Source organism: Lynx canadensis, chromosome A2, assembly GCF_007474595.2.
Source record: "Lynx canadensis isolate LIC74 chromosome A2, mLynCan4.pri.v2, whole genome shotgun sequence".
Classification (NCBI taxonomy): Eukaryota; Metazoa; Chordata; class Mammalia; order Carnivora; family Felidae; genus Lynx; species Lynx canadensis.
In genome coordinates this window covers 726,585-747,387 of record NC_044304.2, presented here as the reverse complement: position 1 = coordinate 747,387, position 20,803 = coordinate 726,585, and the positions used below count along the sequence as shown (strand labels likewise).

General features: G+C 61.1%; 2 protein-coding genes across 7 annotated transcripts in view; both read right to left on the bottom strand.

Annotated features, from left to right (window-relative positions):
• Nucleotides 1–1,935: 1,935 nt before the first annotated feature.
• RPS15 (ribosomal protein S15) overlaps nucleotides 1,936–20,803 on the bottom strand; it is a 22,003-nt gene continuing 3,135 nt past the window's right edge. The window contains exons 2-7 of one of the 3 annotated variants that reach the window (XM_030336597.1): nucleotides 20,663–20,668; nucleotides 12,824–12,829; nucleotides 3,377–3,389; nucleotides 2,930–3,015; nucleotides 2,177–2,411; nucleotides 1,936–2,085 (exon numbers count right to left, since the gene is read on the bottom strand). In XM_030336597.1, coding sequence (XP_030192457.1) covers nucleotides 1,972–2,085; nucleotides 2,177–2,411; nucleotides 2,930–3,015; nucleotides 3,377–3,379 — 438 coding nt within the window. In that variant the 5' untranslated portion in view covers nucleotides 3,380–3,389; nucleotides 12,824–12,829; nucleotides 20,663–20,668 and the 3' untranslated portion in view covers nucleotides 1,936–1,971. Of the gene's footprint in view, nucleotides 2,086–2,176; nucleotides 2,412–2,929; nucleotides 3,016–3,376; nucleotides 3,426–12,328; nucleotides 12,334–12,823; nucleotides 12,830–20,662; nucleotides 20,669–20,803 lie in introns of those variants that run through there. The other 2 variants (XM_030336607.1, XM_030336589.1) reach the window with 2 other exon arrangements.
• Nucleotides 7,158–20,803, bottom strand: part of DAZAP1 (DAZ associated protein 1) — a 25,139-nt gene continuing 11,493 nt past the window's right edge. For all 4 annotated transcript variants that reach the window (XM_030336170.1, XM_030336164.1, XM_030336185.1 and 1 more), the window contains exons 6-12: nucleotides 19,924–19,972; nucleotides 16,555–16,637; nucleotides 13,578–13,731; nucleotides 11,924–11,953; nucleotides 11,656–11,796; nucleotides 10,140–10,316; nucleotides 7,158–8,117 (exon numbers count right to left, since the gene is read on the bottom strand). In XM_030336170.1, coding sequence (XP_030192030.1) covers nucleotides 7,945–8,117; nucleotides 10,140–10,316; nucleotides 11,656–11,796; nucleotides 11,924–11,953; nucleotides 13,578–13,731; nucleotides 16,555–16,637; nucleotides 19,924–19,972 — 807 coding nt within the window. In that variant the 3' untranslated portion in view covers nucleotides 7,158–7,944. The remainder of the gene's footprint in view (nucleotides 8,118–10,139; nucleotides 10,317–11,655; nucleotides 11,797–11,923; nucleotides 11,954–13,577; nucleotides 13,732–16,554; nucleotides 16,638–19,923; nucleotides 19,973–20,803) is intronic.

Below are 20,803 nucleotides of genomic sequence, written 5' to 3'. Positions count from 1 at the left end.
AAAGCTGGTTTTTAAGTAGACTTCATGCCCAGTGCAGGACCTGAACTCACAACCCTGAGACCCAGACCTGAGATGAAGAGTCCGATGCTCAACTGACTGAGCCACCCAAGCACGCTCTGCCTCCAAGCTCAGGGTCACAACCCACGTTCCAGTAAAGGGGCACAGCCGCCCTGGGCATTCTTCTCCCCGAGGCCGATCTTACATGAAACAAGTTTCTTGTATTCTAAGGTTTTTGTTTTGTCTTTGAGAGCATGTGCATGTGTGAGGAGTGGAGGCTAAACACTCAGTTGGAACCGGACACGGGGCTCGATCCCACAACCCTGGGACCGTAACCTGAGCTGAAATCAAGAGTCAATGGACTGAGCCACCCAGACACCCAACAGTTTTCTTCTTTGAGGAGTGACACGGTGAACCCTCCCTCTTCTCGCTGGGCCTCGTGGGCAGTTTGCTAGCGGAGGTCGCAGAGGCTTCTGCTGTTCCAAACGAAGGGAGTGTGGACAGCGTTGACCAGATGTCAGTCGACAGCTCTGACCACGGCCTTCAAACTGCAAAGCACCCAGTCGCCTCAGCTAAGGTCCCATCTAACGCACCCCAGTCATATTCCAACTTCACACGGTGAGTCGGCCTCTCTGCAGCGCGGCCAGGCTCAAGGGGCTGTCCAAAAGGACCCCCGAGTCCCTGATCTTTGCCCCGACCAGCATCCCCACTGGCAGCTCTAGGCCCCTCCCATCAGCCCACGCAGCCTCCCGTGGCCTGGCTTCCTGCCACACCAGATACCCACCACTTGTGGCCCACGTCTTCCGGGCGACAGGGCTGCCTTATCAGGGCTGGTGCCACACAGGCCACAGACGTACCCCCAGATCATCTGGTCCCAACACTGGTTCCTTCTGCCCACCTGGGGGAACCCGTTTAATCTGGTCACGCAAGCTGTCCGGCCGTTCCCCGTGCTGCCTTCTGCCGTGGATGATAAACACAGCCACCCCCAACCCGAGAGAGAACAGCGAGCAAATCAAAATGCAGAGGAAGGAAGCCCGGAGGTGGTGGCAGTGGCCGCTAGGGGGAGGGCAGGGAGGCAGGAGCGCCTTTCCATTCCGCGGTCTCCCTCCCTTCCCCTCCTGGCCGGCCCTCACGGCCCCAACAGAGGCGCAGACACTGTGACCACTGTCACACGTGCAGTAGGCAGCCAGCCAGCTTCACACTCTCCTGCTGACCAGGGTTCCCACCTCGACCATCCCCCCCCACACTGTCCATCGGCGAGCCAAAGGGGCCACTGCCTACCGAGGAGTCGCCCACCCTGGTCTGTAGGGCCTCCTCATCATGGAACAAATCTCGACAGAAATACTTGGGGGAGCAGGGTTGGGACCCTTCATCAGACCTAGGGGCTGGTGTGACCCTGCCCCTGGAAACCACATGAGACCCAGACCCAGACAGACAGACCGTGAGGGTCACCGGGCCGGCGTGTGCAGACGCAGAAAGGGAGCGCTCAGGCTGTGCAAAGCCTCCTGCTGGTCGTGGACTTCACGTGTGGGCACGCCCACCCCCAGGACCAGACAACACGGGAGGAGCCCTGAAGGGCATGGTGGCTCCAGGGGAGACACTGCCCTGGACCCAGGAGTGACCACCTGTATGGGCTGAAGCAGGCCCAGGGAAGGCCTGTGGCTGCACCTGAGGGATTTCGGTTGAAGGATCCAGAGGCACAGAGGGGACACAGACAAGACCGCACAGAACCTGCACCGGTCAGGGGGCCGAGGTCATTCACGCGGAGCCCCTACCCACAGAGCGCTGGGCCCTGCTGTTAAGCGGGGCCTTCCCTGTGTCCACAGCAGGAAACCAGGGCCACCTGCTGCCCAGCACTGGCCCAAATCACGCACCGCCTGAGCCTCCGACTGGTGGGCAGGCGCAGCCCCAGGGAAGGGAAGGAACAGTCAGACTCGCGACCAGAAAAGGCTGCGTCTTTATTGGCCGAACGGGCTACTTGAGGGGGATGAAGCGGGACGAGTGGGTGGCCCCTATGCCGGGCCTGCCGTGCTTCACCGGCTTGTAGGTGATGGAGAACTCGCCCAGGTAGTGGCCAATCATCTCAGGCTGCAGGGGGGAGGAGCAGGGCAAGGAGTCAGGCGACCGGGAGCAGACACGCCCCCGCTGCCCGCCCCACCCCGCCGCGCCCCACGGGTACCTTGATTTCCACCTGGTTGAAGGTCTTGCCGTTGTAGACGCCCACCATGCTGCCCACCATCTCGGGCAGGATGATCATGTCCCGCAGGTGCGTCTTCACCACCTCGGGCTTCTCCATCGGGGGGGCCTCCTTCTTGGCCTTACGCAGGCGCTTCAGCAGCGAGTGCTGCTTCCGGCGCAGACCCCGGTTCAGCCTCCGCCGCTGCCGGGCGCTGTACAGCTGCATCAGCTGCTCGCTGGGGGGCGGGGGGGCAGGGCGCGATGGCGTGAGCGGCTGGGCCGCGACAGTCCCCAGGGTCCAGCCGCGAACGTCGCTGCTGCCCCGCACCGCCCCAGATCTGGGGAGAAGCCCCCAAGGTCAAGAGCTGCGAGCTGCAGATGGGGAAACTGAGGCAGGCGGCTACGTGGCCGGCACCTCGTGGGCAAACTGCTGCACCTCCAGCCAACTAGGCCTCTGCCGACCTGTGTCCCCGGAAGGGGGGGGGGGGGGGGGGCGCGGCCCCTCACGGTCCCGCTGACCCAAGCTCACGCTCAGGAAGGCTGCGGGGAACCCGAGAAGCCCGTGTCCCCGCACCCAAGCCAGACCCCCGCCACCCTGCCTAGGAGCTTCCGGCCACGTGCCAAACCCCAGCCCGTTCTAGCTTCCCGCGATTTCGGCGGGTGTAAACAGTGTCACGAGGGGACACCAGCAATTAGGTGCGACCCAAACGTCGCTGCGTCCAAACAGCGCCCCGGCCCCGCCCGGCCCCCTTACTAGGACATGTCCAGCAGCTGGTCCAGGTCCACGCCGCGGTAGGTGAACTTGCGGAAAGTGCGCTTCTTCTTCTGTTCCACTTCCGCCTGCGCGGGCCCGGGGCGCGGGTCAGAGGGCGGCCGCAGACTCGCCTCCCACCCCCGCGGCCGCCCTCGGGCGCCCACGGGGGCCCGCGGGGACACACGGCCTCCGGCCCGTCCCCGGGGAGCGCGGGCGGCCCCGGGTCGCTGGGGCTCGGCCAGGACACGTCGGCCTGCGCGGGCCTTCCCCGCCCCGCGCCATCCCGACACCAGCCCGGCCCGCCCCGCACCCCGATAGGCGGCGGCCCCGGAGGCTCAAGAGATGGCTGCCGCAGCAGGGCGGCCTGACTCCGGCCTTCACGGCGCGGCCAGACCGCGGATGGCGCCGGATGAGTCGGGAACGGCCGCGCCAACCCGCGGCACTCACCATCTTGTCAGCGCTTCGGAAAGGACCGCCCCTCCGCGCCTGCGCGATTATCACGAGGTCGCCCGTGAGCCCCGCCCCGCGCCCGACAGCTCGGACGCGCTTCCGCTTTCTCGGCTGATGAGCGCGCCCTCTGCTGGCGGGAGGGCCGAGCGCAGGCGGCGCCCGCTAAGGAGACGCAGCGGCTGGGGCCTCGGACACATCGCCGCCTCTCTCGGAACCTCGCGCGCCTGCGGGCAGCAGGGGCTCCCCGTGGGTTCGGGCCCAGCGCTCCGCCGGAGCTGGCGTCCTAGTGCGGGCGGCGGACAGCCGGGAGGGGCGGGGCGCTGGCTCCGCACAGGTGCCCCGAGAAGGCGGCCCTGATGGGGACCCGCCGCCTTTAACGGAGGGCCTCAGGTACAGTAGCAACCGTAGCGATGCACTACTAGGTTTCTGCAACGTCTGTGCACGTGACGTGTATAACGATGACAGAGAAGAAGGGACAAGGAATTAGAGCTACATAGTCCTGTCCCACTTCTGGGTGCACACCCCAATAACTGAGAGCAGGGAGACTTACATGTCCACAGCAGCACGACCCACTACAGCACAAGTATGCATCCGCGGACGAAGGACAAACACGATGTGGTCCATCCACACGCCGGAGTAGGATCCAGCCTTAGGAAGGAAGGACGTCTGCCACCCGCCACCACGTGGACGGACCCGCAGGACACTGTGTGCAGTGAGAGAAGCCAGACACAGAAGGACGTGTCCCGCGTGACCCCACGCACAGGGGGTCCCTAGAGGAGTCCCGTCCACGGAGACAGAGAGTAGACAGACGGTGGGAGCCAGGGGTGGGGCAGGGGGCGGGGAGTCCGTGTTTCATGGGGACAGAGGCTCAGTCTGGGGAGATGGAAAGTTCTGGAGACGGGTGGTGGGGGCGGGTGCAGGACATTGTTGAGTGTGCTTGATGTCACTGAGCTGTGCACTTAAGAGATGGTTACAGTGGCAAGTCTTAATGCGCATTTTGCCACAATAAGGAAACAACCTGGCGCCTGGGTGGCTCAGTAGGTTAAGCGTCCGACTCCTGATTTCGGCTCAGGTCATGATCTCCTGATTCCGGAGTTGCAGCCCTGTGCCGGGCTCTGTGCTGACAGCGCAGAGCCTGCTTGGGATTCTGTCTCTCCCTCTCTCTGCACCTCCCCCACTCATGAGCTCTCGCTCCGTCTCAAAATAAACATTAAAAAACAAAAAAAAAAAAACGGGGCGCCTGGGGGGTCAGTCGGTTGAGCGTCCGACTTCGGCTCAGGTCATGATCTCACGGTTCGGGAGTTCGAGCCCCGCCATCGGGCTCTGGTGCTGACAGCTCGGAGCCTGGCGCCTGCTTTGGATTCTGTGTCCCCCTTTCTCTCCGCCCCTCCCCTGCTTGTGCTCTGTCTCTATCTTTCAAAAATGAATAAACGTAAACAAATTTTTTAAAAAAGAAAAAAAAAAACCATGGTAAGCTCTAGAACAGCCTCAAAGAAAATAACTCAAAAAATATGACAAAAAAAATCATTAAAAGATAAAACGCTACCTTAGGAAATACTCATTTAACGCAAAAGCATGAACAGAGAAGCGTAAGAACAAAACAAGGCACACAGCACGGAGCAAAAGCGAAATGGCAGGGGTAAACCGAGCACCACACTGAACACCAGGGGATGGGAGAGACCACTGGCCGGAGGGTGAGTTCTGGGAAGAGGGAGCCAGCGTGCAAAGACCCTGCGGTAGGAAGGAGGTGGGTGCTGCCACCACCGCCCCACCACCCAGGTGACTCTACAGCGCCCACGGCCGCGACTGAGGCTTCAGCCCCTTCCTGGCCTCAAGCTGGATTGCTGGGTGGGGTCTGGCTTAGACCAGTGGCTTTGTGGGGAGCCGGGGCTGGCCTGGGGGGAACAGAAGTCTGGAAAGAAGCCGGGCCTCCTCAACCATCTCTACGATCCTGTGGGTAGAGCCAATTAAACCCTCCCAAAGAAGGGGATGTCCCCCCCCCGTCCGTGACGCAGCACAAGCACGGTGTTTGAGGGCTACGGGCTGTGTCCTTCAGGGTGTGAAGGGGGCTCGCCTGTGCCCAGCAGAGCAAGGTGGGGGTCCCAGGAGCTCCTGGCCAGCTGGAAATCCGTGCGTCGTTTGCACGACGGCCTCTCACCAGGGAACCCTAATTTTACAGAGAATTTCACAAGTGAAAGGAGCTCATGTTTAACGTCGCGATGGCACGCGGTGTGGATGGAAGGCCCAGTCCTGCTCGTCTGTAAACCGGCCGTGGCGGCACCTCCTGAGGGCAGGGAGAAGACTCTGGCGGGGGCGGGCAGGGGCGGCCCCGCAGGGGCGTTTTGAGGGCTTCTCTTCGCCTTTGAGCTGAGCCACCCTCCCTGAGGCAGATCGCGAGCGGGCTGCGGGCGGGGACGAGGGCTACTGGCTGTTTCCTTCAGCACTTCATCTCCAGCCCCACACACTGTGGTGGCACCCGGTGCATTTTGGATCAATCCGTTCTTTTTACGTTTTAAAATCTTCATTGTGGTCTTTATTTATTTATTTATTTATTTATTTATTTTTAATTTTTTTTTTCAACGTTTATTTATTTTTGGGACAGAGAGAGGCAGAGCATGAACGGGGGAGGGGCAGAGAGAGAGGGAGACACAGAATCGGAAACAGGCTCCAGGCTCCGAGCCATCAGCCCAGAGCCCGACGCGGGGCTCGAACTCACGGACCGCGAGATCGTGACCTGGCTGAAGTCGGACGCTTAACCGACTGCGCCACCCAGGCGCCCCTTCATTGTGGTCTTTAGAATGAGAGAATGACGGCCTCCAAAGCCCCCAGACCTGGTTCTGGGACCAGGGATCTGTCACCTCACGCAACAGAGGGGACCTTAGCAAGGCCTGAGGCGGGGGTGACCCTGGGTACCCAGCGTCCACACGAGGTCCTCATGAGAAGGGGACAGAGACGGGCGGACCCCGCACTGCTGGCCGTGAGAATGGAAGAGGGGCCTCTGGAAGCGGGGAAAGGTGGGAGACGGGGATCCCTGGGGCCCAGAACTGTCAAAGACGATTTGCGAGCGGCTTTAAGCCCTAGGTGGGTGGTGATCTGTCACAGGGGCCCTTAGACACCCCCCACATCAGAACAGGGGAGGACTGACCCATTTGGTTCATAGCGGATCCCCAGGGCCAGCCTCCCCCAGACCCAGGAGCCCCTCCCCACTCCCACAGGAAGTGGGGCCCAGAGCAGGAAGCCCTGTGCGCAGGCGAACGGACTCCCCCTCCCGTTGGGGCTGCACACAGGGCCCTCGCTGAGCGTCAGCCCCTTCTCACTGGGGAAGGAGCAGTCAAGAAAAGGGACAGAAAGGTCCAAATACCCAGGGCTGGAAAGGCCTGGCAGACACCTGGTGGCCGCCGTGGGACGCTGGCCAGAGCTCAGCCCTCCCCACCTCCTGGCTCAGGCTTCCCTCCTCCCTCACCTCCACCGTCGGTCCTTGAGCTCTAGGAGCCGGGGCCATCATGCTGCCTCCCGCCCCGGCCACGGGATGGCCCCCACCCACCCGGATCCGTCCGAGCACCTTTCCCTTGGCATTCGGCGGGTGGCCGCTGAGCCCCGGGAGCCTGGGCCGGCAGCTCGCACCAGGTCCCCGGCTCCCCACTCGAGCAGGTGGGGCCTGGCTCCTGAGCCCCGGGAGGTGGGGAGGGCCGGCACAGGTCTCCCGCAGGGACGGGCTCCTCCTGGACACAGAAGGGACGCACAGCCGACAGCAAGGAGGGAATAAAAGCACACAACGTGGGTTTCTAATCCAAACGCACTTCTCTTTATTCAAACCAGGGTCAAACTGGTCGGTGGGGACGCCCTGAAACCACGTGCGCGGGAGAGCGGCTGACAAGGCCTCCATGTCCTTGCTGCCGGGGCGGACGCGGGGCGGCGCCGGCAGAGCCGCTGGGCGGGCGCGGCCCCCACGGCGCACCTGCGGGCGCTGCCAGGCAGGTCAGTCGACAAAAGCAAGGAAGAAACAAAAAACAAAACACGCTCAGTAGACTTTTTCTGTAAGCTCCCAGAGTTTCTGGACCAACAAGCCCCGACCCTCAAAGCCAGGAGTGAGGCACTGAAACGCCCCTCACTGCCACCAGTGCCGACGGAAACCCTGCTTTAAATTAAAAAATAAGCCAGTATACATCGTAGAAAATTTCTCTTAAAAATCTCACAATTTGTAAATGTATATTTTTTCTTTAACATAAAAGTTTACAATATACGGTAAAACAAAAGGCTCAGGAAAATAATTTCAAAAAAAAAAAGGAAGAAAAAGAAACCTGAAGTTTTGAATTAAAGCTGAAGACATTTTTTTTAAACCCTGTTGTTGAACCAGTGACTTTTTTTTATTGTGCTGATGGGTTAGAGAAAGAAATATGTTTAAAAACTTCAGTCCAGACACCCACAGCCGCCTCCAAAAGCCTCTCGCCCCCCTCCCCCCAAAGGTGAGCCGCTATTTTTCTGCCAAGTTTGTGATTGTCACGAGTTCACAAGTTTTAAATCCTGGGTCTCGGCCGCCCTGACGTCCACACGGCGCCGGCCAGCTAGCGTCGGTACGGGTGGAATCCTTGCACGTTGTGGTTCTGACCTCGTCCAAAGCCACTTCCGCCGGCGGGGGGGCCCCCCGAGCCCGGCACTGAGGGGCCCCCATACGAGGGGGGCTGCTGGCTGGGATCTGAGAAGCCCTGTCCGAAGCCGGCCAAGTCCTGTCCGTAACCTGCAGGGAAGGAGCCCGGTGAGCTGCGGCGGGATGGCAGCTCTCGCCCTAGCGGCCAGGGAGCGGTCCGTGCCCGCGGAGCCTGTCCCGACCCCCCGCAGGGCCCTGACCACGGTCTCTGTGCAGAAGGAAAAGCAGCTCAGAGACCCGGAGGACCCCACAGCCTGTCCCATCCGACCTCGGCCTCGCCTCCCCACCCAGTCCCGAGGACCTGGGGTTGGGCCCTGACCACTGGAGACCTTTGAGCTCGGAAATGTTAAGAGGACCCGGCCCGGCTCAGTAGACTGAGGGTTTCTAAAAAGTTTAATCTTCAGTGTGATGCACCCGGGTGGGGGGGGGGGGGGGGGGAGGGGTGCAGGCAGGGAGCTCAGGCACAATTCCCAGCGATTAAGAAATGCAAGCCTAGCCCAGGCCCCTCCCTCCAGGGTGACCCCCAGACCCGAGACAGTCCTCTCTGCAGAGCTGACCCCACCTGGGACCTTCCCTAAGACCGACGGGTGTGAGGAAAGACTGTGTGCCCAACCCAATGCCAAGCGTAAGTGACTCTGGGCACCGTGCCTACAGAGCCTGCCCCGGGCGGGCCAGGGCCCTCCTCGGAACAGGGCCTAGAGCCTGCAGCTGACCTCAGAATGCGTGGGAGGCACTCTGGAAAGGGGACCGGCACCAGCCTGCACACCTGGGGTGAAGGCGTGCCCCAAGGCCCCCGGATCCCCAGTAGAGGGTGCACATGGGGCGCCGACGCCTGCTGCCCGCAGAGGCAGAGCTCTAGGGCCCACGGGGCTGTGGCCAGTTGAGATCCTCGCCCCGGCAAGGGCCCCGTCCCAGAGGGCACCGCCAGGTCCACCCCCGCCCAGGACGGCAGAGGAGGCCGTGCCCGCTGCCCGGTACAGGCAGAGTGGGGACCGTGGATGAGAAGGTGCCACCTACCTAGGCCACATCACTGCTCAGCCTGACCATAAGAGTGTAAACAAAGTATGGGCCCGAAGCCTGACGGGTCTTGAGAATAGGTAGCCAGGCCTGGCAAGAGACGAGACCAGGGTGACTACCCCAGGGCAGCCTCGGCAGAGGGGCGGGGCGGGGCCACGCTGGCGGTCAGCACACCCCCGCCCGGGGCTGCTCGTGCGCCGGACACGTGTTCTGCTGGGGTGGGGGGTGGGGTGACAACCCACGCACTCAGGGACCGTGGCGTGGCACGGCGCCAAGGGGCCAAGCTGCTGCGATGCCGGGCTACTGGGAGCAGCCGGCCAAGAACGGCAATCGAGGGCGAGAACGGCCTCACACACAGACACTGAAGTCTTGGGCGAAACGCAGTGTGAACAACCACGTGGCAGTAGGAGAGCCCCAGGCGAGGAGACGCGGGCCGAAGCCACGGCTCCCACAGGAGCCCCAGGAGCCCCCGAAGCCCCAGAAGACAGGCAGCCCGCCCGCGTGGCCCCGCAGAGGTGGCAGGAGGCCCCAGGATGGAGGCCTGCTCTACCCAGGACACGGGGCCCAACCCCGTCCTCACGAGCCCCTCCCACGCAGGCCACGGGCCACCACCTCGTAGACCCCGGGCTCAGAGGCACCCAGTCCACGACCAGCCCCTCCGGTGAAGCATGGTGACGCCCTCGCCAGCGCCCGCCACAGACCAGAGCCACGAGCCCACGTGGCCAACAGGTGCCCTCCCTGCACGCTGCACTTGGAAAACGAGACCACCAAGGAACAGTGCCTGCTGGGGGCGCCCCACTGAGCCCGTGCGCACCATCCTCCTGGGGGCCCGGTCACGGCCGCAGGCTCCCCAACCCACAGGCCCTGGGACGCCTGCCGCTCACGCGATGCGTTTCTCAGACAGCTCCCTAGCAAAACCCCAGGAAACCAAAGTCCTTCTTTTCATTTTGCCGGACGCTCTCCGACAAGCCCCAGCAGAGCGGGCCTCCGTCACAGACGCTGGCAGGGAGGGAGGCGGAAGGTGGCGGGGCCAGATCCCCGGCCCCAGGCCTCGAACGCAGGTCTCCAGAGCGGGCGAGAGTTACAGCCACTCACCGTACTGGCTGTAGGGGAAGTCTGGCTGGGCCGTCGGGGGCTTGCTCATGTCGGGGGCGGCCTGAGACGGAGGCGGTGGGAAGGCCAGAGGTGCTGCCCCTGGAGTAGCAGGTGGAGGAGGGACCCCAGGCGGGGCAAACTGATCCGGCGGTGGAGGCGGGGGCCCGTAGCCAAAGCCTGCGGGCAAACAGGAGAGGAAGACACACACACAGTGCGCGACCGCGGCCCAGCCTCCGGGAGCTGCCCGCGCCATTTCCCTCCGAGACGCACCAAGTGGCCAGGTCCTGGGGATGTGCCCCGGCTGGGAGAAGGCGGCATGCGGGCTAGCGGTGGTCTGGAAGGCTGGGGTGCCCGGGTGGGCCTGGGGCAGCCTGTCACCGCACCTCTGACAGCGAGTGTCAGACAGGAACTCCACAGGGAGTAACTGCGCTGAAATACTCTTGAAAAAACCAAAACCAGCTGCCTAACAAAGCACAATCTGTGCTCTGAGAAGACAAAAAGAATCACAGTGAGCCTTTCACGAGGGCGGGGGTCACGCCTGTCCACACTCTGTCCTGGGGGGCTCCAGAAAACCGGTTTCTATCCACCTGCGTTCTTGTTAGAAATAAAAATCTGGGGCACCTAGGTGGCTCAGTCAGTTAAGCGTCCGACTTAGGCTCAGATTATGATCTCACGGTTCGTGAATTCAAGCCCCACATCGGGCTCTCTGCGGACAGCTCAGAGTCTAGAGCCTGCCTCGGATTCTGTGTCTCCCCTTCTCTCTGCCCCTCCCCTGCTTGCTCTCTCTCTCTCTCTCTCTCTCTCTCTCTCTCTCTCAAAAATAAATAAACGTTAAAAAGAAAAAGAAAATCTGACGTGGTCTGGGCCACGGGCAGCCGTGGAGCCCAAAAAATGTGACTGACCCAAGCCTGTGGTGCATCCCAAAAGCAGAACACGTGTGGGCGCCCAAGGTCTTAACGGGAAGACCGGGGGACAGTCTGTGTGGGCCGCAGGGCAAGAGCAGTGGCCAGCCACACTCGATCAGGTGAGGGTCTCTTCCCTGCTGAAGACCCAGTCACCAGGAGTGGCCACACCCTTTTCTTTTTTCCTTTAAACACTCCCCCCCCCCCCCGGAGAGAAAAAGAAGTGGGGAGACAGCACACACGCACGAACAGGGGAGAGGGGCAGAGGGGACGAGAGTCACATGCTCAACCGACTGAGCCACCCAGGCGCCCTGGCCACGCCCCTTCCTACCAGGGACGAGCACTGAACCTTGAAGGCCCGCGAGCCGCCCGGGCACAAAGCAGAACAGAGGAGGACTGAGACTCCAGCTCGTATGGCCTCTAGCCCTTTGCTGCTTTGTTACAAGTTACAAGGCCAGGTCCAAAGGCCCCGTGCCGCGACCGCTCGCAGGGCCCGCCCCAGTGACGTGGCACACTCATCTTGGACGACACAGGTGTCATCCACACGGCCCTCCGAGCAGAGGGGCGTGGACACGCGGCACCCCAGCCCCCCTCCTGGGGCCCACAGGACTTACTGAACTGTGGAGGGGCACCGTAGCCCTGTGGGAAGCCCTGAGGAGGGGGGAAGCCTCCGGGAGGGGTGGACACAATGTAAGAGGTGAACGGTGGCGGCGGTGGGGGGGCTCCTCTTCCCGCAGGGGGCGGTCCATAGCCACCTGTAACACAGGACACAGAGGTGAGGGCAAGGGCGTGGCACACGAGGTTCCGGGCCGCCCTGGCCCGCCGCGGGGCCGCCCCATTTCAGACCCTGTTCCTTCTCAGTTGCCCATGATGAGGACTTACCGATTGCCTGTCCGGCTGGTACCCACATTCCTAAACAGGAAAACAGAGAGGGTGGTTGGTGCCCGTCAGCTGAGCCCCGCTCCCCCCGACAGCACTGGCTGTGCCGGTGAGAAGCCCTTCTGGAAACGCACCCGAGGGGCCTGGCGTCCTGTTGCACTGCGGGCACCAGGGCGGGATGTCCCAGCCCCGAGGAAGGCGTCAGAGGAGCCCGTGGCAGACCGGGAGCACAGGCGTGACCCCCAGAGCTTCTCCAGCACCTGGGTGTGGGGAAAGAGCTGCCGCTCGCGTCCTGCTTCTATGGGATGGGGGCCGGGGTGGGGGAGGGGCTCCCAAGAGAAGCCCGTTGGGTCAGGTGGCCCCGGCCCTTCCACAGAACCCACCAGAAAGGGTGGGAGGAACACCCACAGATCAGGGGCTGGGAGGCACAGGTGGGACCTCAGGCTGGGCGGTGGGGGCTCAGGGCCGGCCACCAGCCGAGCTAGTGGGCACGCGGGATAACTGGTTTTCTAGGGCTGTGTGTTCTTTTGCAATAAAGAATTTTTTAAAAGACGACTCTGAGGGGCGCCTGGGTGGCGCAGTCGGTTAAGCGTCCGACTTCAGCCAGATCACGATCTCGCGGTCCGTGAGTTCGAGCCCCGCGTCGGGCTCTGGGCTGATGGCTCGGAGCCTGGAGCCTGTTTCCGATTCTGTGTCTCCCTCTCTCTCTGCCCCTCCCCCGTTCATGCTCTGTCTCTCTCTGTCCCAAAAATAAATAAACGTTGAAAAAAATGTTTTTAAATAAAAAAAAAAAGAAGACGACTCTGTGAGCCCAAAGAGGCCGCGCCAGGTGCCTCTGGATGCAGAGAGGCCCACCTGACCTCCTTCTGCCCCTCCTTGGACACTAAAAGGGATAGAGGCTACCAGATCCTGTCCTGGAGCCCCTAGGCACCCCAATCCTTCTGCCAAGCCGTCCTTAACCACCCTGCTGACCCATCACGAGGATCTGACAGCCCAAGGAGCAGGAGCAGACCGAGAGGGTGAAGGAAACAGGACTCTGGGGCAAAAGTCCCAGTCTCCCTAAGAGCATCTTATCTTATCTGGGCCCCCGAGAGGGCCAGGCCAGGCCCACTAGAGGGGGTGATGGTGACAGTGACGGACTCTCAAATCCACCAGGTCCTTCTGCCCATCCCCCTACCCCCAAGGCACTGCCACAGACCCCGGGGACAGCAAAGGTGTCAGCACGAGGCATCGAACTGCTCCCTCAGGCCTCGGAGGCCCTCCTCCAGAGCACGGTACTTGGAGTAAAGATGCTCACTGCCCTCTGCCAACTACGGTTGAGACGCATCTGCCCCAACCACAGGCGGGGACTCGGCTACGGCCCAGACACACCACCGTCCTCCACACGGACCAGGTGACGACCTGGAACCTGGCCCCTTTCCGGTCTGCGTGCCGACCAGAAGGTGCCCCTCTAGGGGCGCGCGTGCTATCGGGGGGACCAGCATGGAGCCCGCACGCCAACCTGCTGGGCAGGAGACCCTGGGGCCGACGAACAGGGAGTACCACCTGTGCCTTCGTGGACCCACCACCCCGCGGGCTTGGGACCCCGGCCCCCCGAGCAGAAACCCCTGAGGCGGCCACCCGGGGGCCCGGCCGGTTCTGGGTGCTGGGGCCTCACCTTGTGGGCCGTATCCTTGCTGCCACGTGGGTGGGGGCTGGCCTGCCCAGCCATTAGCAGCACTGGGCACGACCCGGCTGCCCCACTGGCTGGCACCTGGCTGTCCCGGCGCTTGGCTTTTGCTGTCGCGTGGCTCGGCCCGTTTAACTTCCACCTAGACAAATGGAGCTGTGGTTTAGGGAGATGCCGAGGGTCCCGGACCCCCTTCCCTTCAGACACACCCTTGATAACTTATGACTACACTTAGCATCTTATTATGACTTAAAACTAAAACTTAACTATAAACCTTAGGCCAGTATTCTTTTTTTTTAAAAATTAAATTTTTTTTCTTTTTTTTCTTTCTTTTTTTTTTTTTTTTTGCTTAAAACATGTTTCTCAGGTACAACAGATGCAACGTAAGACGTGTTAAGCCCCACCCGCTGCGGGGCACCGAATGAAGGCCAAGAACCCTCAAGAGTTCTGGGTAACAAGGGGTCTTTCAGTGAAGGTAAAATGACAGCTTTCTCCTTCGGTGGCCTCCTCATCCCAGGGACACAGAGATCAGGACCGCCCGAACAGTCACAGCCCTCTCCCCGGGCCTCCCAAGGGCCCCGGCGTGGCAGGAGCCCGCCGCTACGGAGCACGTTGGGGAGCAACCGGGCCCACACGCACGAGGCCTCTCCGGAGCCCACCCGCCCTGCCCTGTGCCGTGAGCTCATACCTGAGAAACACAGTTGGTTTCCTTAGGTTTTTTATTTAAAATGTCTAATGGAAGATAAGGACTTACCTTCCCCAGGCTAACGCTTAAAGAATCTCAATTAACTCAAAATAATGTCAGAGGGAATGGATGTGATAAAGAGAATCTTACATTACATCTAACAAAAAAAGTAAACGAACATGCAATAAAATGGACATTTGAATCAGTAAGCAATCTTCATACTGTGTTAGGTCAGCAGCCCAGGACCCTTCCTCTGTCGGGTGTTGTCAGGAGCCACAGCAGTGGGGGGGGGGGGGGGGGGGGCGGGGACCCAGAGGTGCCCTACCTTAGTGTCCTACCTGCACTAGGCGCTGTGGCCACGACACAGCTCCCCCCCTTCCGCAGCCTCTGTCCCCCAATTATAGGGCTGCCTCGGCAGTTGAGAACCTTGAAATTTTTTTTTTTTTATGACAAGTTTTAATGAGGAGAGACAATAAAGCCACTTGGAGTCCTCCTTGGAGTCTCATCGTCTGATGAGCTAATAAGCGTATGTATTCAAAGTTCCATCAGTGGCGCCCTGAGACCCCTTCCTGTCTAACACACAGGGACTGGGACAGAGGCACAAAGACGCCACCTTCCTGGGGCCCCAAGGACACGCCACGGAGAGGAACAAAATCCCCGGTAGCTCAAGGCGATGTGACAGCAGGACCAAGGGACCCTTTCGAAGAACTCCAACTAACGAGTCTTCACGCACCCTCCTCAGGGGAATTTGGTTCCTGCTGACAAAGCGAAGCAGCCCTCATAATTTTTGTTTAAAAACAACGTCTGCCGTCCTCCTGTGGGAACGTGGGTGCAGTCACTCACCCTATTGCTTCTAACTGGAGGGGGACCCCAGGCCTTTCTGGAGGGACCCCCACTAAGGAGCCAGCCCGCCAGTGAAGGTCGGGCCGTGGGGACAGGGCGAGGCTGGGGGCTCCCGCCCGTGTGCACCTTACTGTACAAGTTGAGCCCCACACCGAGAAGCCACCTCAGTCTCCGCTCTGTGCTCCGTGCAGACCAGACTCAGACACCGATGCGTCCTACAAAACCGGGGCGGGGACGGCCGCCTGGAGACGGGAGCAGATCCGTGCGCTTATCGGCCTCTCTGCCCCTAGAGCAGGCCCAGGCTCCGTCCGAGTTTTAAATGTCACGGTACCTTCAAGTATTGAACGCGGACTCCTTTGCACTTGCGTTCGTAACTGGCATGCGTCCTTGAGACCTGCATGCAAATTCTGAACTGAAAGCTCCAAGGGACGTCGGAGCGAGACGTGTGTGTGCTCGCTCGGGTGCGACAACACCTGCGCTAGCTTCCTTTGGATGCGCACAGCTGCGCACGCGGCCGTGCTTATCAACTTCCGGGGAGCGGGCTGCGGGGCTGGGGCGGGGGGGGGGGGCAGGAGGGGCAGGAGGGGCAGGACCCCGTGGTGCCTCATTGCCCGCACGCTATCTTAACTGACAAAAACAGCCACGGCCCCGTCACCAGGCCCGGGCTTGGTGGCGGAGGGAACGAGGGAGTGCCGGCTTCGTGGCACCCACGTGGCCCGCCGGGCTGCACAGGGCAGGTTCTGAAAGGCCCGAGACGGGAGTCCTGCAAAGCCTCTGCTAACGCTAAGGGACCCCACGCTGCAGAATTTCTACCAGCGATTTATTTGAGTGAGCCCCCCCCCACCACAGCTCCGAGCCGCCCGCGTCCGCGGCAGCAACACAGTATGAAGACGGGACAACCAGAGGTCACTTGACTGCACGGAGGTAAGTACTACCGAGAGCATGTGCTTGGGGCCGGAGTTTCACAGTAAGTGACCCAATTAAAAAAAACCAATCCTTCAGGATGTTTACGTCTGTTTCGGTTTCACACGGAATCGGTTTTCAAGGGTTCGCCGCCCCCCACGTTACGGGGCGGCTGAGACAATCGGAATGCGGGACAGACATCTGAAGGAGTGGTCACTGAAACCAAGCCTGAGACAACCTGCGATTTCACTGGAGGCCAGCCCACAAGCCCCCCCCCCCCCCCGCCCGACTGAGCCCCTCGGCCGGGGCCCACCCCGCCCACCGGTCCCAGGGGGATCCAGAGCGAGGGGTGCCGGGAGCAGAGCCCCTCGGGCAGGATGGGCCCCCAGCTGTGGCAGACCCCCCCTGCCCCCCCCCCCAACACTGACTGACCCAGCCCCCTTTACCGTTAAGGAATCTGTGTTTCCAGTGAAATCCCTAAGTTGCCTAAGACTTGGTTTGGTCTTAAGGTAAAATAAAACTACAACTACACACTTTTTTGCCCATGATGTCGTGAAAATGCATGTTGACAGCCTGGTCCACTGATTGTTCGTCCTCGAAAGTAATAAATCCAAAACCTAGCCAACGACGAAGAGTGAATCAAGGTAGCAGGGCGTTGTGACACAAAACAGGGTGATGAACAGTATCAGGGCCGGGCCGAGGGGTCGCCCCAGGGTTTCAGGAAGCCGAGTGTGTGCGGCTGCGGTGACGCAGGCGGGGCTCCGTGTGGAAACACAGGGGGAGCCACGGGGGGGGGGGGGGGGGGCCATCGCGGAGTGCGGCAGCCCGAGCGGTAAGACGGCGGGCGCCGGGCCGGAGCCAGAGCGCGCGGCGGAGGGGGCCGCCGTGCTCCCCCGGGGCAGGGGAGCGGGCCGAGAGCTCCGCCTCCGTCGGGGGGTGTGTGTGCCGTGGGTGCGCGTCTGCTTTTCTGAAACCCGGGATTCTCCCCCTCGGCTTGCAATTTGCTTTGCAACTAGTGCTGACAGCAGCCATATATCGTTCTAGCGCGTTAAACAGAAGTACGGTCTCTACACAGTTAGTGCCTCGCTAAGCTTATCCAACGCTGTTGGGTAAGCCCAAGGAGTCCTCTCGAAGTAACATACGTATGTATACAGGTGTCTATCTGTACGTATCTACTTAAGTAAAATACACAAAGATACAGGCCACAACGGGTTCCAGCAGGTCAAACTCTGCTGTCAGCAGCAAGAGCGAGAGGCACCGTGTCATCAAAGAGAGAATTTTAACGGGAAAAAAATTTAGCGTTTCCCAAACACAAGAAAGTGGCAGTATAAACGAAGTTTGGTTGGTCTGGGTGAGTGTGACCGCCCGGCTAACGTGGCACGTCTGGTCCTCGGTCGACTGCACTGTCTCCCCCGGGGCCCGTCTGCTCTGAGCACAAAAGGACGCGTGCGGCGGCACAGAGCCGCCAAAGACCCCGGAGAACAAAAGGCAGCTGAGGGGAAGGGCTGGCAGCCCGGACCGGGCAGAAGAGGGGCGTGGGGCGGGGGCGGGGCCGATGGAAAGAGCCTGGGTCGGGCCTGTGCGGGGGGGGGGGGGGGGGGGGGAGGGGGGGGGGAGGGGGGGGGGGAAGTGCCGCCTGCCGCCCAGGCCTGGGCTGAGGAGTCAGAGTGGGCAGGGAGGGGGAGTCGGGGAGGAGCGGCCAATCCCAGGGCCCCTCAAGCTGATGGAGGAGGGACTCTGAGCTCTGAGGCTGCAGTGGCTGGAGCTGGACCAGGTGGGACTGGAGACAAAACCTTGCTGGAGAGGTTGGGGGGGGGGGGGGAGGGGAGACAGCTCAGAAACTTGGATGAGGCCGGAAGAGAGGGACACCCAGGATTCGGGAGGCTTCTGTGTCTGCACACGCGTGTGCCCGAGCGTGACTATGCACACACTCACACAAGAATCTGCACACGGCGTGCGAGAAGGAGCGGAATCGCGGCAGCGGGACGAGGACGAAAGACAAACAGGGGGAGCTAGAAGCTGGAGCGGGGAGACGCCGGAGAGGAAGGTGTGAGGCGAGCAGAGGCAGCGGCCGGGACCGGGGGGTGGGGGGTGGGGTGGGGGGCAAGGTCAGAGCCTCGCTGTCCCCGGTGAGACACATGCAGAATCCCCCGGACACGGACAGGGATAGTGTCTTAAATGAGCAGAGAGGGAGGAAGGAGGCAGAGCCTTGGAAAAGACCTAGGAAGAGGAGAAAGCGGGATGGGCTCTCTGGGGCGCCCCCGCCCAGCCCACTGGGGGCTCCTGCGGTCGCTCCCGCCCTGTGCTGCCCTGTGCTGGTCTGGGTGCTCGCAGGGACTCAGAGCCTGATGCGGAGGAGGGCAGCGTGAGCCTCCACGGGAACGTGGGTCCCAAGGCCAAGCCCGAAGTGCTCTCCCCACCACCTCCTCCTGCCTGCACCCCCAGCCCACGGCAGCTCAGTGTGCTCCCTGGGCCCAGGGCCAGGCCTCAGGGGACTGACCAGGGGTAGGAATCTAAGAGCAGCCCTCAGGATTCCACGTCCTGAAGTTTCACAAGACCCGAGGCAAATAGTGGAACACGACATGGGTGATGAACAGCAGGTTTAAAAATTAACATTTTCCCAAAGTGCAGGAGTGTCTGCAACCACAGGGCTGGCGTGGTCCGTTATAGCGCAAGAGGCGGTGAGTCTTGGGTAAGGAGCCCCGGGGCGGGGCGTCTAGGGACGCATCTGTCTGTCAAGAGGCGACATCACCACTGAGGAAGCGGACAGAAACACACTGAAACTTCGTTTACACCCCACTGGAGCAAAGCCCGTTCCCTCCTCTGACTGCGGGACTGGCCTGTACCTGTGTGATATAATTTAGCACCTGGAGAAGAGAAATCTAAAGAGATATCGTTAATCACAAACAATTCACAGAGAGAAAAGGAAAAACAACTTACTTAACGTTACTGTACTTTACTATGAGACACTTAAGTACGTCACTAAGCATGTATGTCTACGTTAAAATTAAGCTAAGACTTAACAGCTTAATCGACATGAAGTGAGGATACGTCACTTATCATGGAGGAAGAGAAGGAAGGAAGTTCAAATGGCAAACTATTCTCCAGCATGGCGGGCGCATGCTGCGGCGGCGCCGGCTCAGTGCGCTAGGGGGGCCTCCGACGGGGCTGGGGCGCGGGCTGCACGGCGCCCAGACTGGCAGGGCAGCTCTCACAGCCGGTCCAAAAGCGGTGGATGAACCAAATCATACGGGCGGGCAGACAGCAGCAGCCAAAAAAAAAAAAAAAAAAAAAAAAAAAAAAAAAAAGGGGGAAAAAAAAAAGAAAGAAAAAAAGGAAAGGGGGGGGGCACAGAAACTGGGTGCCCGCTGTCCCAGCCCCAGGAACCTCATGGGGATGCATTGAGGCAGCTCCTCACCCTCCTCCCGCTGCCCCAGTCTTAGGGGAACAGGAAACAAGAAAAACAAAAAAAAAAAGCATGGGATGAGTAAAGTCAAGTCACGTTCAAGCCGAGCTGGGGCAGACCTAGCCTGACGCCATGGAATGAGGCCTGCCGGGGCGGGGCGGGGCGGGGGTGGCGGGGGGACTCCGAGCAGGACGCGGCCCTGAGTGACGAGCGCACCATTTGAAAAAAAGCACCGATCTTTCTGTACACATTTAAAAACAGAAACCGTGTTAAAATTCATGTCAAGTTGTAAAAACTTCAAAAGAACGAGCCAAAAAAACCCTAGGACGTCTGACCTTGGGAAGCAGACAGGCTGGGGCTGCACAGGAAGGGCCTACGTTTTAATCATGTCTCCAAATCATCCTTCTCTGAGGCAATGCTCGCTACCACCACCACCTCATCGTGAGATAGTTTGCCATCTGAAGGGGAAGGTCAAGGACAAACTCCATCTCTTTTACCTCGAGGCCTCTGTTTCTCTGCGTCGTAGATCATGACCACTTCTGTGACCTGCAAGAGAGACGGTGTTCGAGAATCCGGGTGCCACGGGCGGCCACCAGCACATCTGGCTACCACGGAACTCCCGAGGCAGCGGCAGCTCGGGGCTGCGTGCGGACACTCCCCGGGGAAGTCCAGAGGCCCCGAGGCCGGCCTTACGGGCTTTGACGCCCGAGACTCATGGGACCCGAGACAGGGAAGCACAGGCCACCTCTGCCCCAAGTGCTCACGCAGAGCCACCGGGACACCAGGGACCCGGCCCCGCACTCCAGCTGGGGGGCGGGGGGTGAGGACCACAGCGCGCCTTTCCCTTCACAGACAAGCCCAAAGGCTCAGGCGCCAGGATGGAAGGGCCCGTGTCCCGGTCAGCTCAGCTCAGCTCAGCCCTCCCTGACAGACGTCCACCAGGACGGCATCTCTTCTCTCCCTGAGCGCACGACGCCACAGGCTCTGGTGCCCTTCGTTCGGGGCCCGGGCCCTTGGCACACTCAGGTGCCCCCCCCCCCCGACAAACAGGCAGTAGGGAGGGCAAGGCGACTGCCCACCAACAGGGTGTGCGGCCCGTCGGGGTCCGGGGTGACCCCACGCCTTTGCTTCGGGTGACTGGGACGCCCCTCCTCCTCCCCCCACGAGCCTGCATGCTGCCCGTCTCCTCTTCTGCCTGCCCTACTAGAACCGAGCACAAGTGATGCTAACCCCCCAGGAAGACTCTAATGGATTTCAGCCTCTTCCAGGAACAGAACCGGCCTGGGGAGAAGGTCTGCTGTCACCGAGGAAAAACCGAGCAGGTGACAGGTTCAAGAATCTCTCACGACACCTGGCCAGGGTATGAGTGCCCGGCGG